At 51.3% G+C, this 13,139-nt stretch overlaps 1 protein-coding gene across 1 annotated transcript in view; it reads left to right on the forward strand.

Moving 5' to 3' along the window:
- BCAP31 (B-cell receptor-associated protein 31) overlaps positions 1 to 11,483 on the forward strand; it is a gene marked incomplete at its 3' end in the record, with an annotated part of 16,480 nt that extends 4,997 nt beyond the window's left edge. The window contains exons 3-5 of the mRNA XM_018575249.1: positions 488 to 632; positions 11,040 to 11,175; positions 11,363 to 11,483. Of these exons, the coding sequence (XP_018430751.1) occupies positions 488 to 632; positions 11,040 to 11,175; positions 11,363 to 11,483 (402 nt within the window). The remainder of the gene's footprint in view (positions 1 to 487; positions 633 to 11,039; positions 11,176 to 11,362) is intronic.
- Between the last annotated feature and the right edge of the window lie 1,656 nt (positions 11,484 to 13,139).

Below are 13,139 nucleotides of genomic sequence, written 5' to 3' on the forward strand. Positions count from 1 at the left end.
TATCTGTATACAGCGCCCCCCCCCCTTCCCCCGCTGTACACCCTTTACCCCCTTCAGCTGTGCCCACACCTTCCAAAAACATCATCCGAGTACACCGGGCAAGTCTTCTGCCCCCTCCCCCGCTGTGCAGAATGCTTCCCTGTGTCACGAGGACTGTCAGCTCTGCACAGGAAGTGATTGGGGGGCCTCTGCTTCATCACTTCCTGGGGGTCTGATATATGTCACAGCCAGCCAGCTCCGAGGATTGGGGGAGTATAACTTTTTTTTCATTTAGTCCCTCGACTGAACTGAACCGTTAACCCTCGCAGCGCCGGGGTAGACCGCCTGCAAGTGTTCATGGAATTTGTACCCAGAGTTCTTTATTTATAATGACAAATGGAATCCCGACTACGGAGAACTTTATATGTGACGAGGATGACTTGCAGGCGCTCGGCTCTGTTCCAGGTCCTCAGCCCTTCCGTCACAAAGCTCCTTCTTCTTCTTACAGATGCATTTCGGGAGATCCAGAAGTATGGCGTCGGGGATCAGGTGGACCTCAAGAACAACCCGGTGGCGGTGGAGCACATCCACATGAAGCTGTTCAGAGCCCAGCGGAACCTTTACATCGCCGGCTTCTCCCTCCTGCTGGCTTTGTGAGTATGGACGGGCCTTAGAATCAGTGTCACGGGGTGACCACAAGGGGGCAGCAAAAGCTTCTGCAATTTGTCGGAAGTACGTTTCACAATGCTGAAGAGTAGGGAGGCACCGGTATCAGTACCAGTGCCGAGTACTGGCCCAGATGCTCCGATACCTTTCCCGATACTAGAACTTCCAAGCAGAGGGTGATTTCAGTGCCGCGAGGGAACATGGAATCGGGAAGCCAGCTCCATGCTGTTTGGCATGTTCGATGCTGATTGGCTGGGAAGCCGGCTCCCCAGCCAATCAGTGTCGAGCCGTCCAAACAGATCTGACAATAACCCTGCAGGCACCTCATTCCCCTCACATAGATCCTTAGCAGCCGTCATTACCGTACCAGTCCCTCGGCCAGCTGGGCAGACACCGCTCTCCCGGACCTGCCCACGTCTCCTGCGTAAGGATGGGCTCAGGCGTGTTGGCAGCTCCACATGCCGAGCCCGCCAGGAAGCTGACAGCGCCGCAGCGCCAATCGCAGGTACTGAGACATTTCCGGATCTCTGCAGCTGCGGACCGGGAAAATGTCTCGGTACCTGTGATTGGCGCTGTCAGCTTCCTGGCGGGCTCGGCACGTGGAGCTGCCAACACGCCTGAGCCCATCCTTACTCCTGTGTGTACAGCGCCCGCGTGATCGGCCCTCAGCCTGCTACTGCGCATGCGCAGACTGCCCAGCGCTCTCACAGGAAAATGCTATCTCTGTATGACTGGAGCCTAAGATTAGAGATATACCGATACTAGTATGGGTGCCGAGTATTTCGGTGAGTACTCGTACTTGCCCAAATACTCCGATGCCTAGCCCGATACCTGAACTTCCTGTATCCAGGAAGTATTCCAAACATGTACTGACCGTGGATGTCACCGACGTGCTCTGGCGGGGATTGGCGAGGTCTGGTGCTCTGGCGAGGATTGGCGAGGTCCGGTGCTCTGGCGGGGATTGGCGAGGTACCTGAACTTCCAGTATCAGGAAACCGGGCGCTGTGTAATGACTCGGTGCCCGGCTTCCTGATTAGCAGAAAGCCGGCTCCATGCTTTCTCATTACCTGGTGACGAGGAAGCATGGAGGAAGGTCGGCAATGGCGGCCTCCATACTCCTCTCGGTGGAGGTTCTCTTTAAAGCTGCCGTGTTTTTTGTTTACAGCTGGCGGTTTATTTTCGCAGCCTCGTAGAAACGGATTCTTATTCATCCAAATACAACCGACTCCTCCCCCGGGCTGGTGGTTGTCCGGCGTCTATCGCCCGCCTGTCCCCGTCGGTTGTGTTTACTGGCCTCGCGTGCTCTCCTCCATGGCCGGTATTCTTGGAAATGATCGGCTCGGCCGTCCAGGAACGCTCTGCTCCGGGAACGTGCCGTAAATATGTTTATCTGTCAGTCCTGTGAATGAAGAGCGGCGAGGCCAAGCTGATGTCACCAGCGGGCTGCGCGCTCCTCGGCTACAAGTGCCCATTGTCAGTAAATAATGACTCTTCGTGCCAGGCTGCCCACGAGTCAACATCCACCTCATCAAATCTCCTACGCCGTCCCATCGCTCTGCTTCCAGACGCACGGCGGGGTGACAGACGCAGAGGGAACATTGGTTTTTGCGGTGTTTTTAGCATGTTTTGGAACATTATTGCACAACTGCATTCCTGTAGCCGTCCCTGTCTCAGCAGCCAAAACTAAGACTGAATGGGAGTCTGTGCCTTGTGATCGTGTTGGCCCCCCGCCGCTCCTGCCAAGACTCTGTGTACATCCTGTCCTGCTGCTCCCAGGAGCCATTAGAGGGGCCCGCAGGCTGCAGTCAGGGGGACACACTCATTTCTTCAAATATGGTAAAGCGTGTGTCGGGGCAATGCAGAAAAATAAGGAAATACAAATGATCATGGTCCTCCTCCTCCTCCTCCTCTGTTTAACCCCTTATTATCTCTAAGTCCTCCTTATCTCTATAACCCCTCCTCCTCCTCCTCCTCTGTTTAACCCCTTATTATCTCTAAGTCCTCCTTATCTCTATAACCCCTCCTCCTCCTCCTCCTCTGTTTAACCCCTTATTATCTCTAAGTCCTCCTTATCTCTATAACCCCTCCTCCTCCTCTGTTTAAACCCCTCTTCCCCTTCCTCCTCCTCCATCTGTTTAACCCCTTTTTCTCCTCATCGTCTCTAAGTCCTCCTCACCACCTCCTCCTCCTCATCTCTATACCACCACCACCTCCCATTTTGCACCTGAAGCTCGCCAATCGGTTGCTTTTGATTCCAGACATTTCCAGTGGAATTGGCCAAGTTGATAATTGCCGCCTTCCAGCAAGGGGACGTCTTGGCCTCGCTGAATATCAAGGATGTCTATTTGCACATTCCCGTTTCCCTAATCTTGGGTTTTCCTGTGGGCACGTTACACTATCGGTTGTTACCCTTTGGCCTATTCTTGGCCCTTGGATGGAGGGTTTTGGGTCTGACGGTAACCTCATTTGAGGAAGTGCCATATGCCCAATTTTCACTCCAGGCCATTGCAACTCAATATCCTGTCTTCGTGGAGCTCAGTCTCTAGATTGCCCCATGGGCCTGACCCTTAAGGCTAGGCTTTCTCTGGCATGGCGGATAACCCACTCTGCACCGGAGTGATGACAATCCTGGAGAATTTCTTGACACATGGAACTTTTTTTTATAAATTCCTTTATTTGACAAGTTTTCAAGCATATATGCAAAGGTATCGAGCAGGGGATACAACTCCCATCGTGGAAGCAGGGGATACAACTCCCATCGTGGAAGCAGGGGATACAACTCCCATCGTGGAAGCAGGGGATACAACTCCCATCGTGGAAGCAGGGGATACAACTCCCATCGTGGAAGCAGGGGATACAACTCCCATCGTAGAAGCAGTCACCGCACATATACAATATAACAACCCTAAGGCATATATACCTATATAAAGCCCTCAATGACAACATACCGGCTCGTGTTCTGACAGGACTGAAGACCCTGGGGTTGGGGGGGTCGTGCGAGTCCACAGTGGGCTCCTAGTCATCTGAAGAGTCAGCAATGGGAGGGGAGGGCTGGTACAGGGAACTTGATTGTCAGAGGAAGCCCAGCTTAGCTCAGGGCAATTCCGTTGTCCCTTCAATGCTAGACCTTTCAGCTACAGGGTCACCCAACCAGGATTCAGTAGGACAATGCCATAGCAGTGGCCTACATCAACCGTCAGAGAGGCACCAGAAGTCACACAGCTCAGAGAAGCAGATCACTTCCTGTCTCAGGGAAAACCTCACGATCCGGCCCTGTGCACGTTTCAGGCATAGAAAATTCACAGAAGGACTTCCTCAGTCATCAATGTCTGGAAACGGGGGGATGGTTTCTCTAATCAGGGGTGTTCCATGCTCTCTGCCTCTGATGGGTAATTCTAGACGTGAACCTTCTGGTGTCCAGGTATAACAACATACTAGGCAGGTTTGTTGCCAGGTCCAGGGACCCTTGTGCGTTCACAGAGGATGCTGTAGTTACTCTGTGGGATCAGCTCAGCTTGATCTATGCCTTCACCCCTCCAAGGCTTCTCCCTTAGTTGCTCCGCAGGATCGAGATAGAGGGCATCCTGGTAATTCTCATTGCTCCGAACTTGTCCAGGCCAGTGGCCATGTGGTTTTCTGGGGCCCTTCCAGACCATCCAGCTTTTCTGTCTCGGGGAAGGGTTCAACATCCTGCTTCTGGTTGCTGGCTGTAATGGCCTGGCTGGTGTTACCCGGCCTTTAGAGACGGGGACAGCCAAATTAGCAGAGGATGGCTTCGATTCATTGACCTCTGAGTTATGGGCCCAGCATGCTACTGCTGTACCACTCTGCTTACACTCCCGCATGCCACCGTTATGGGAAGCGTGTTGGGCCCATACCTCAGAGGTTGATGGATCAAAGCCATCCTCTGCTAACTTGGCTGTGCCAATCTTTAGAGACGGGCCTCTCGATTTTGGTTACTCCTATGCAGTTGAGGGTTAGGAAGTCAACCTCTCGCAAGGTCTACCATTGCACTTCAAAGGCTTTCTTTGCCTGGTGTGTGAAGCAGGAAAATTCCCGCCTAGGAAGTTCTATGTGGGGTGAATTCTCACTTGTCTCTAGTCTGGTCTGAATCGGCCTCTGGCCTCGAGCACCATTAAGGGACAGATCTTGGCCCTTGCTTATTCTGTTTCAAAGACTGCTTGCCACTCACACTTTAGATGGAGCCTTTGTGTTGCTCACATTGTTATCCCTGTCTGCTCTCCCGTCACACCGTGGGACCTTAATCTGGTTCTTACGGCTCTCCAGAAGCCGCCGTTTGAGCCCCCCAGGGATATTCCCTTAGTTGATCTCACTCTCAAGGTTGTCTTCCTCGTCACTATTACGTCTGCATGGAGGCTCTCTAAGTTGTTGTCTTTGTCCTGTAGAGAGACTTTTTTGGTGTTGTTTTGAGGCCTAGCGCCTCCTTTCCTCCTACCGCGTTTCCCCCGAAAATAGGACATTGTCTTTTATTTTTTTGGGCTCAAAAAACACACGAGGTCTTATTTTCAGGGTAGGTCATATTTTTTGTTAAAGGAGAACTATGAGGGGGGGAGGGGGGTGCTTTTCACTCACCTCATAGTTCTAGCCGACCTGTGACAATGAGACTGTCACAGGTCGGCTCAGGAGATCGGGAGGTGAGAGAACACATACCGGCGCTCGCTCACCTCTCGATCCTGTCACACCCCTCCAAGGCTTCTCCCTTAGTTGCTCCGCAGGATCGAGATAGAGGGCATCCTGGTAATTCTCATTGCTCCGAACTTGTCCAGGCCAGTGGCCATGTGGTTTTCTGGGGCCCTTCCAGACCATCCAGCTTTTCTGTCTCGGGGAAGGGTTCAACATCCTGCTTCTGGTTGCTGGCTGTAATGGCCTGGCTGGTGTTACCCGGCCTTTAGAGACGGGGACAGCCAAATTAGCAGAGGATGGCTTCGATTCATTGACCTCTGAGTTATGGGCCCAGCATGCTACTGCTGTACCACTCTGCTTACACTCCCGCATGCCACCGTTATGGGAAGCGTGTTGGGCCCATACCTCAGAGGTTGATGGATCAAAGCCATCCTCTGCTAACTTGGCTGTGCCAATCTTTAGAGACGGGCCTCTCGATTTTGGTTACTCCTATGCAGTTGAGGGTTAGGAAGTCAACCTCTCGCAAGGTCTACCATTGCACTTCAAAGGCTTTCTTTGCCTGGTGTGTGAAGCAGGAAAATTCCCGCCTAGGAAGTTCTATGTGGGGTGAATTCTCACTTGTCTCTAGTCTGGTCTGAATCGGCCTCTGGCCTCGAGCACCATTAAGGGACAGATCTTGGCCCTTGCTTATTCTGTTTCAAAGACTGCTTGCCACTCACACTTTAGATGGAGCCTTTGTGTTGCTCACATTGTTATCCCTGTCTGCTCTCCCGTCACACCGTGGGACCTTAATCTGGTTCTTACGGCTCTCCAGAAGCCGCCGTTTGAGCCCCCCAGGGATATTCCCTTAGTTGATCTCACTCTCAAGGTTGTCTTCCTCGTCACTATTACGTCTGCATGGAGGCTCTCTAAGTTGTTGTCTTTGTCCTGTAGAGAGACTTTTTTGGTGTTGTTTTGAGGCCTAGCGCCTCCTTTCCTCCTACCGCGTTTCCCCCGAAAATAGGACATTGTCTTTTATTTTTTTGGGCTCAAAAAACACACGAGGTCTTATTTTCAGGGTAGGTCATATTTTTTGTTAAAGGAGAACTATGAGGGGGGGAGGGGGGTGCTTTTCACTCACCTCATAGTTCTAGCCGACCTGTGACAATGAGACTGTCACAGGTCGGCTCAGGAGATCGGGAGGTGAGAGAACACATACCGGCGCTCGCTCACCTCTCGATCCTGTCACGGCTCTCTCGTCCATGACAGGGGAGGGGCTGGATTCCCCTCTCCCCGCTCCGATCCTCCAGCGCTGACTGGCAGAACGGACGGGGAGGGGGCGGGTACAGCTGCCTCTAGATAGGCAGAGCCAGCTGTCACTCACGCAGCTGGGCGGATCTCGACATCGATGTCGAGATCCGCTCCGGCTGCGGCGTCTCAGTATACCGCGAGCTGTAGCTCCCTATATACTGAGCTTAGGGTGACGGGAGGACGCTAGTTTTGTGTGACCCCGTTACCCTGAGGAGAACTATGGGGAAAAGACCTGACCCCATAGTTCTCCTTTTTAATGTACAACAATCCGCACTTATTAATGTACAAAAATATGGTGATCAGGGCAATCAGGGGGTGCCGTAGCTTTCCAAGAGCAATTTAGTAACCAATCGCTGGCCAAAATGAGGGAAGCGCCCTTTCACTATCGATTCCTCGCAGGCGGAGTGCATTTGGTATGACTCCGCCTGTGACAGGAGGCGGGGCTATAGAGGAGGCATCGGCTTATGCGGCTCTGCTCCCTCCGGTGCCGCCTCGCTTCCTCTAGCGCCGGCTTCCTTGGCACCGCTGATTCTCTCCCGCGGCTCTTCAAGTCCCCCCTTATGCCACCACCTGCCCTTGGAATGGTCACAACCAGGTCTTATTTTCGGGGAGGGTCTTTATATTTGAGCAATTCCCAAAAATAGTACTAGGTCTTATTTTCGGTGGGAACAGGGTAGGTGGTTTCCTCCTCCCACCTTAACCAGGACATTGTTCCTCCCTCGCTATGTTCTACTCAAACAGCAAATGCCAAATCCAGACAGTAAAGAGCCATTTTCTTTTGGATGTTTCAGAGTCTACCTCTCTACAATCAGATTTCCTCTTCTGTCTTCCCGAAAGTTCCCGTGGGTCTATTACATTGGTTGTTGTCTATGATGACAAAACCTTTTCTGGTACACTGGACCTTCAGTGTTGGCAATCTGTCAGTAGATGGCACTAGTGACCTTCTTGGCTATACTCGTCCCATGACACTGTGCAGAAGTCCTTCTGTTCCCCGTCGTCGCTCGTAGGATTACACCGCAGTGTTTATTCGCCTCCCGTGGGGTACAAGGCATCGCTTTCTCACTCCTTCCCCTGTAAATTATCATTGGTAACGTGAATTTAATCTACATTAGAAATCAGGGAAGTGCGTTTAACTTTTGAAGCAAACCCGTCCTCCATTTTCAACTTTTTAAAACTGTTGGCCAAAGACGAGAACCGTGAGATTCTGGCTGTTAGATTTGGTAGACGAAACAGCCTCGTGTGTGCGTGCGCGCCTCTTAAAGGAGAACTATGAGGGGGGCGATTATCACTCATAGTTCGAGGCGACCGTGTGACAATGAGACTGTCACAGGTCGACTCTATAGATCGGGAAGTGAGGGAACACATACGGTCGCTCACTTCTCGATCTTCTCCCTGACTGTCTCGCAGCTCCCTGCAGGGATTCCCCCCCTCCCCTGTCCGATCCTCCACCGCTGACTTGAGGAACGGACGAGGGAGGGGGCTTTGCCTCTAGATAGGCAGAGCCAGCTGTCAATCACGCAGCTGGGTGGATCTCGACAGTGATGTCGGGATCCGCTCCGGCTGCGGCGTCTCAGTATACCGCGAGCTGTAGCTCCCTATATACTGAGCTTAGGGTGACGGGAGGACGCTAGTTAGTGTCCTCCTGTGACCCTAAAGAGAACTATGGGGAAAAGGCTTTTCCCCATAGTTCTCTTTAGGGTCACAGGAGGACACTAACTAGCGTCCTCCCATCACCCTAGGCTCAGTATACCGCGAGCTGTAGCTCCCTGTATACTGAAACGCCGCAGTATACCACGAGCTGCTGCTGAAACGGATCCCGACAATTATGTCTGGATCCGCCTAGCTGTGTGAGTGACAGCTGGCTCTGCCTATCTAGAGACTTTACCCGCCCCCTCCCCCGTCCATTCCGACAGTCAGCGCTGGCGGATCGGAGCGGGGAGGGGGGAATCCAGTCCCTCCCCCTGTCACGGCAGAGAGCCGTGACAGGATCGAGAGGTGAGCGAGCGCCGGTATGTGTTCCCTCATCTCCCGATCTACTGAGCCGACCTGTGACAGTCTCATTGTCACAGGTCGGCTAGAACTATGAGGTGAGTGAAAAGCCCCCCTCATAGTTCTCCTTTAAGGGCCCATTCACACCACATCCAGATCATCACCAGACCAGATGGTTTCCGGACCCAAAATGCATCCTATTGTATCCCTATGCTATTTCTGGCCTTTGTTCACACCAGTGCAGTCCGTACCAGACCAGAAAGATACCGCCGGTCTTTTTGTCTGGTCTGGAATGCACTAGAGCTGCGGGCGGGTTCACACCATTTTCCGGATCATATCTGGTCCTGAAAATGGTGTGAACCTGCCCTTAAACTAGTTTTGCCGCTCAGTATTTTATTCTTTGACAGGTTAAGGAGTGGACTCACTTTAACCCCTTCATGACCGAGGCCTTTTTATTTATTTCTTTCCATTTTTTTGCACCCATATTATAAACTTCATTTTAGGCCGGAAAATTACTTAAAACCCCCCCAAACATGATATATTTTCTGAGAAGTCCAGACCCTGTAGAATAAAATGGCGGCAAATGCAAATTTTTATGTTGCACGATATTAGCACAACTTATTATCAAACCCAAAAGCATCGTGACAAATGCACTTAAAGGAGAACTACGGGGTCAGGGCTTTTCCCCATAGTTCTCCTTAGGGTAACGGGGGGACACAAACTAGCGTCCTCCCGTCACCCTAGGCTCAGTATATAGGGAGCTACAGCTCGCGGTATACTGAGACGCCGCAGCTGAAGCGGATCCCGACAATTGTGCCGGGATCCGCCCAGCTGCGTGAGTGACAGCTGGCTCTGCCTATCTAGAGACAGAGCCAGCTGTACCCGCCCCCTCCCCCGTCCGTTCCGCCAGTCAGCGCTGGCAGATCGGAGCGGGGAGAGGGGAATCCAGCCCCTCCCCCTGTCACGGCAGAGAGCTGTGACAGGATCGAGAGGTGAGCGAATGCCGGTATGTGTTCTCTCACCCCCCGATCTACTGAGCCGACCTGTGACAGTCTCATTGGTATGAGTGAAAAGCACTCTCCTCATAGTTCTCCAAGTTAAAGATAGATCCCCAAAACACAAAATACCCATTTTTTAATATAAAATATGAGATTACAACGAGTAAATAGATACCCGACATGCCCAGGTACCAAATTGTGTGCGTCCGTGAAACGGTGACAACATTCGGTACCCCAAAAAGTCCATAGACAACGCTTTAAAAGCCCCCACATGTCATCAATTTAGAGATGCGCATAAATATTGTCACTGGAGTGATTGCTCTCACTCCGGCGTGCGCGGCGATACCCAACATGTGTTTTGCGATCGTCGTTTTCATACGTAGGCACACCTGATGCGTGTTTGCGTTGTGGCGCGCATGCTCACAGAGGCGGGGCACTTAAAACATTTTTTTATTCTTATTATTTTGACACTTTTTTTTTATCTTTTTTAAATTTTATATAATTAAAAACGTATTTTTATTTTTACTTTAATTGCCATCACATAGGGGGGCTTACAAGCCCCCTATGTGATAGATTGGCAGTGACAGGTACTCTTTTTAAGGTTTTGCTGAGTGTTCAAAAGACCCCTAGTGTCACCTTTACACTCTAAGCTATTGAAGTGCAGATCACACTTCAGTAGCGTATTGATGGGCTTCAGGAGCCAAACTATGACCACTATGGGACCGGAAGTGACGAGCCCCCCCCATGTGACAGCATATTGGCAGTGACAGGTACTCTTTAAAAACCAAAAAGACCCCCCCCCAGTGTCACCTTTACACTTGAAATAAGCTATTGGGGTGCAGATCACACTTCAATAGCTTATAGCTGGGCTTCAGGAGCCGAGCAATGGCCGCTATGGGACAGGAAGTGATGTAATCCGTGTCGCTCCCGGTCCCATAGTATGGGGAGGAGATCGGTGAACGGAAGTTCGCCGCTCTCCTTCACAGCTTCCCATTGACACCCAAGAAGCTGGTCCTGGGCCTGTAGGAGTGGCAGCGGAGCCCGGGAAACACGGTGGGGGGTCGGCACATTTACCGGCCCGGAGAAGCAATTTGGCGCCATCTGAGTCACCTGATCGCTTCCATTGTAAAGCCGACAGTCAGAGCGGGAGTCTGTTTAAATGGGCCCGGTGCCTGTGACGTACTATGGATGTCACTGGTCACTAAGGGGTTAAAGGGAAACCAATTTGCATCTTCATAGTATTGTATCCGAGCTCACAGAGGTCTCTCCATAGCCATCTAGAACAGGAGACCACAGCTTGTTCTTTCAGCTGTAATGGAATTCTAAGTACTGTGATAACTGAATGGACTATCTGCAATACCAGACCTCACCACCAGGGGAGATGAGACATCACAGCTGGGGGGGATATGGGAGGCAGCAGCCCTATAGAATAGCTGAAGTTAATGTATATCCCTCTTTAAATTCCTTTTGCAGCCTGCTGAGACGTCTCGTCACCCTGATATCCAAGCAAGCCACCATCATTGCATCCAATGAGGCCTTCAAGAAGCAGGCTGAGAGTGCCAGCGATGCCGCCAAGAAATACATGGATGAGAATGACCAGCTGAAGAAGGTATCGGACACCTAAAATTGTCACCTTGTGTTCAGTGTATTAGAAATCTTGTACTAAAAAGTTCTTCACGTTGTTTTATTACTTCGTGATGAAGGAATCGGGCAGATAAGTATAAATATCTGGGCACAACACATATATTATACGTGTGTATTCTTTTTAATCAATGGCCTTTACATTTTATGTCCAGCAACTAAAGGCCGCTGGGATTGAGGTCAGCGACCTGTCGGAGAGCAACGCCGAGGAGGAAAACAAGACGCTGAAGGGAGAAGTGAAGAAGTTGAGGAGTGAACTGGAATCCACCAAGAAATGTAAGCGACACCAGAACACAAACACTCTCTGACAGTCGCCGTCATTCCCCGGGCTGATCAATGTGTAACCAATAATAACTGCCCTCGTCCCGTCCCAGAGATCATAATAAAAGATGTGACCGGGGAAGCCGGCTGATTGCAGCAATCCTGCCAGGGAAGGTCACTGCGCCCTCGGAGGTTATGAATGTCACACACAGAAGGGACGAGCTTTGCGTTGTTGAAAAGTTTTGCGTTCTACGTTTATGACGCAGCGACGGTCTCTCTGGCAGTTTTTGTTTTACAGCTGGTTACACATTGATGGCGGGGACTTTATTCCAGACGTCGGTCTAGTTTGAGGGTAGATAACTATTGACTTGGGCTAATTGGTAACATTGTGACCTGTGGCAGTTGGGTTATCGGTCTGTATTAAGAGGACCTGTCTACGGTCACTATTGAGGTCTGCAAGTATTTGTTGCAGTGACCGATGGGACTTGTAGTCTTCCCATTCAGAGATCCCTGTGAATAGATGATGATGAGGCGGCTGTGTGGGTGAAGCTTGCACTAAATCCAAAGGTCAGCAAATCTCTATAGGTAGAAGCACCCCACAATTCAGGTAAAGGGGGTGGTTAACAGTGGGGGGTCGGGAAATCCAACCATGTCTCATGTTACCCCCTAAATATGGGTGTAACCAGAGACATGATCCAATTTAAAGCCCACCTCTGCAAACAGAAAAGTAACCCTTGCAGTGTAGCTGGACCCGCACTGCAAGAGTTAGTGTTTGTTTTGTCTAGGAGTAAACGCGATCCCCGCTCCTGCTGGCTCCCTCCAGGATGCTAGACCGGTCCCCGCAGACTCTTCTCCCCCCAGGATGCATTGGTCTAAGACATCATCACATCTAATGTAGGTTCCATAGACCTGCATTAAAGGCCGAGGGGTATTCCACCAGCAGAGGAGGTGAGGGGTGAGTCCTGACCTCCAGGGAAGTGGGGATTACTCCAGCCCCTAGACATAAGTGAGCACTCATCCCTTGCAGCGCCCAACTAAAAGGGTAGATTTCTGGTTTGCCCGGAGAAGACCATTCTCCCGTAGGTGACCAGCTGTCATCTGCCCTACTCTATAGGCACCGTTCATATACCCTTAAGGCCGTGACACACTGCACGCGAAGCAAAGCTATCCGGCACGGAGCTTTACGTGCAGTGTGTGAGCTGAGTGCAGTCAGATGATTGACTGCACCTTCAGCCATTCGGCTCGTCCGTAACAACCTGCCAGCTGTCGCATCGCGCCGGTTTATACGCGCGAGGTGATTGGCTGAAGTTGAAATTGCTCATCTCGGCACGCTCAGCTCCGCGAGCTCTCGCCAGCTGAGGTGCCGAGCAGAAAATGACATGACACACCGCTCGCAAAGGCAGCGCGCCCGCCGCTCCGCCTGCAGTGCGTCACGGCCTTAATGGGTCACCGTTATGGGCAGTTTCATGTGTTTGACGACTTGTCAATATGACCTTCAGCTGGGCAGATTTATGTTTCGATCTGCATCAGACTGAAACCAATATGTACCCGAGAGAAGATCAACGCGCTGACCTGACAGAGCTGAGTTATGCTTTCTGCTCAGTTCCTGGAAAGTCTTTGGCTGTCATGGCTGCAGTATGTTTCATGTTATACTTTCTATATAGGTTCCGG

This window comes from Nanorana parkeri, unplaced genomic scaffold, assembly GCF_000935625.1.
Source record: "Nanorana parkeri isolate BGI_ZX_2015 unplaced genomic scaffold, ASM93562v1 scaffold3690, whole genome shotgun sequence".
NCBI classification, from domain to species: domain Eukaryota; kingdom Metazoa; phylum Chordata; class Amphibia; order Anura; family Dicroglossidae; genus Nanorana; species Nanorana parkeri.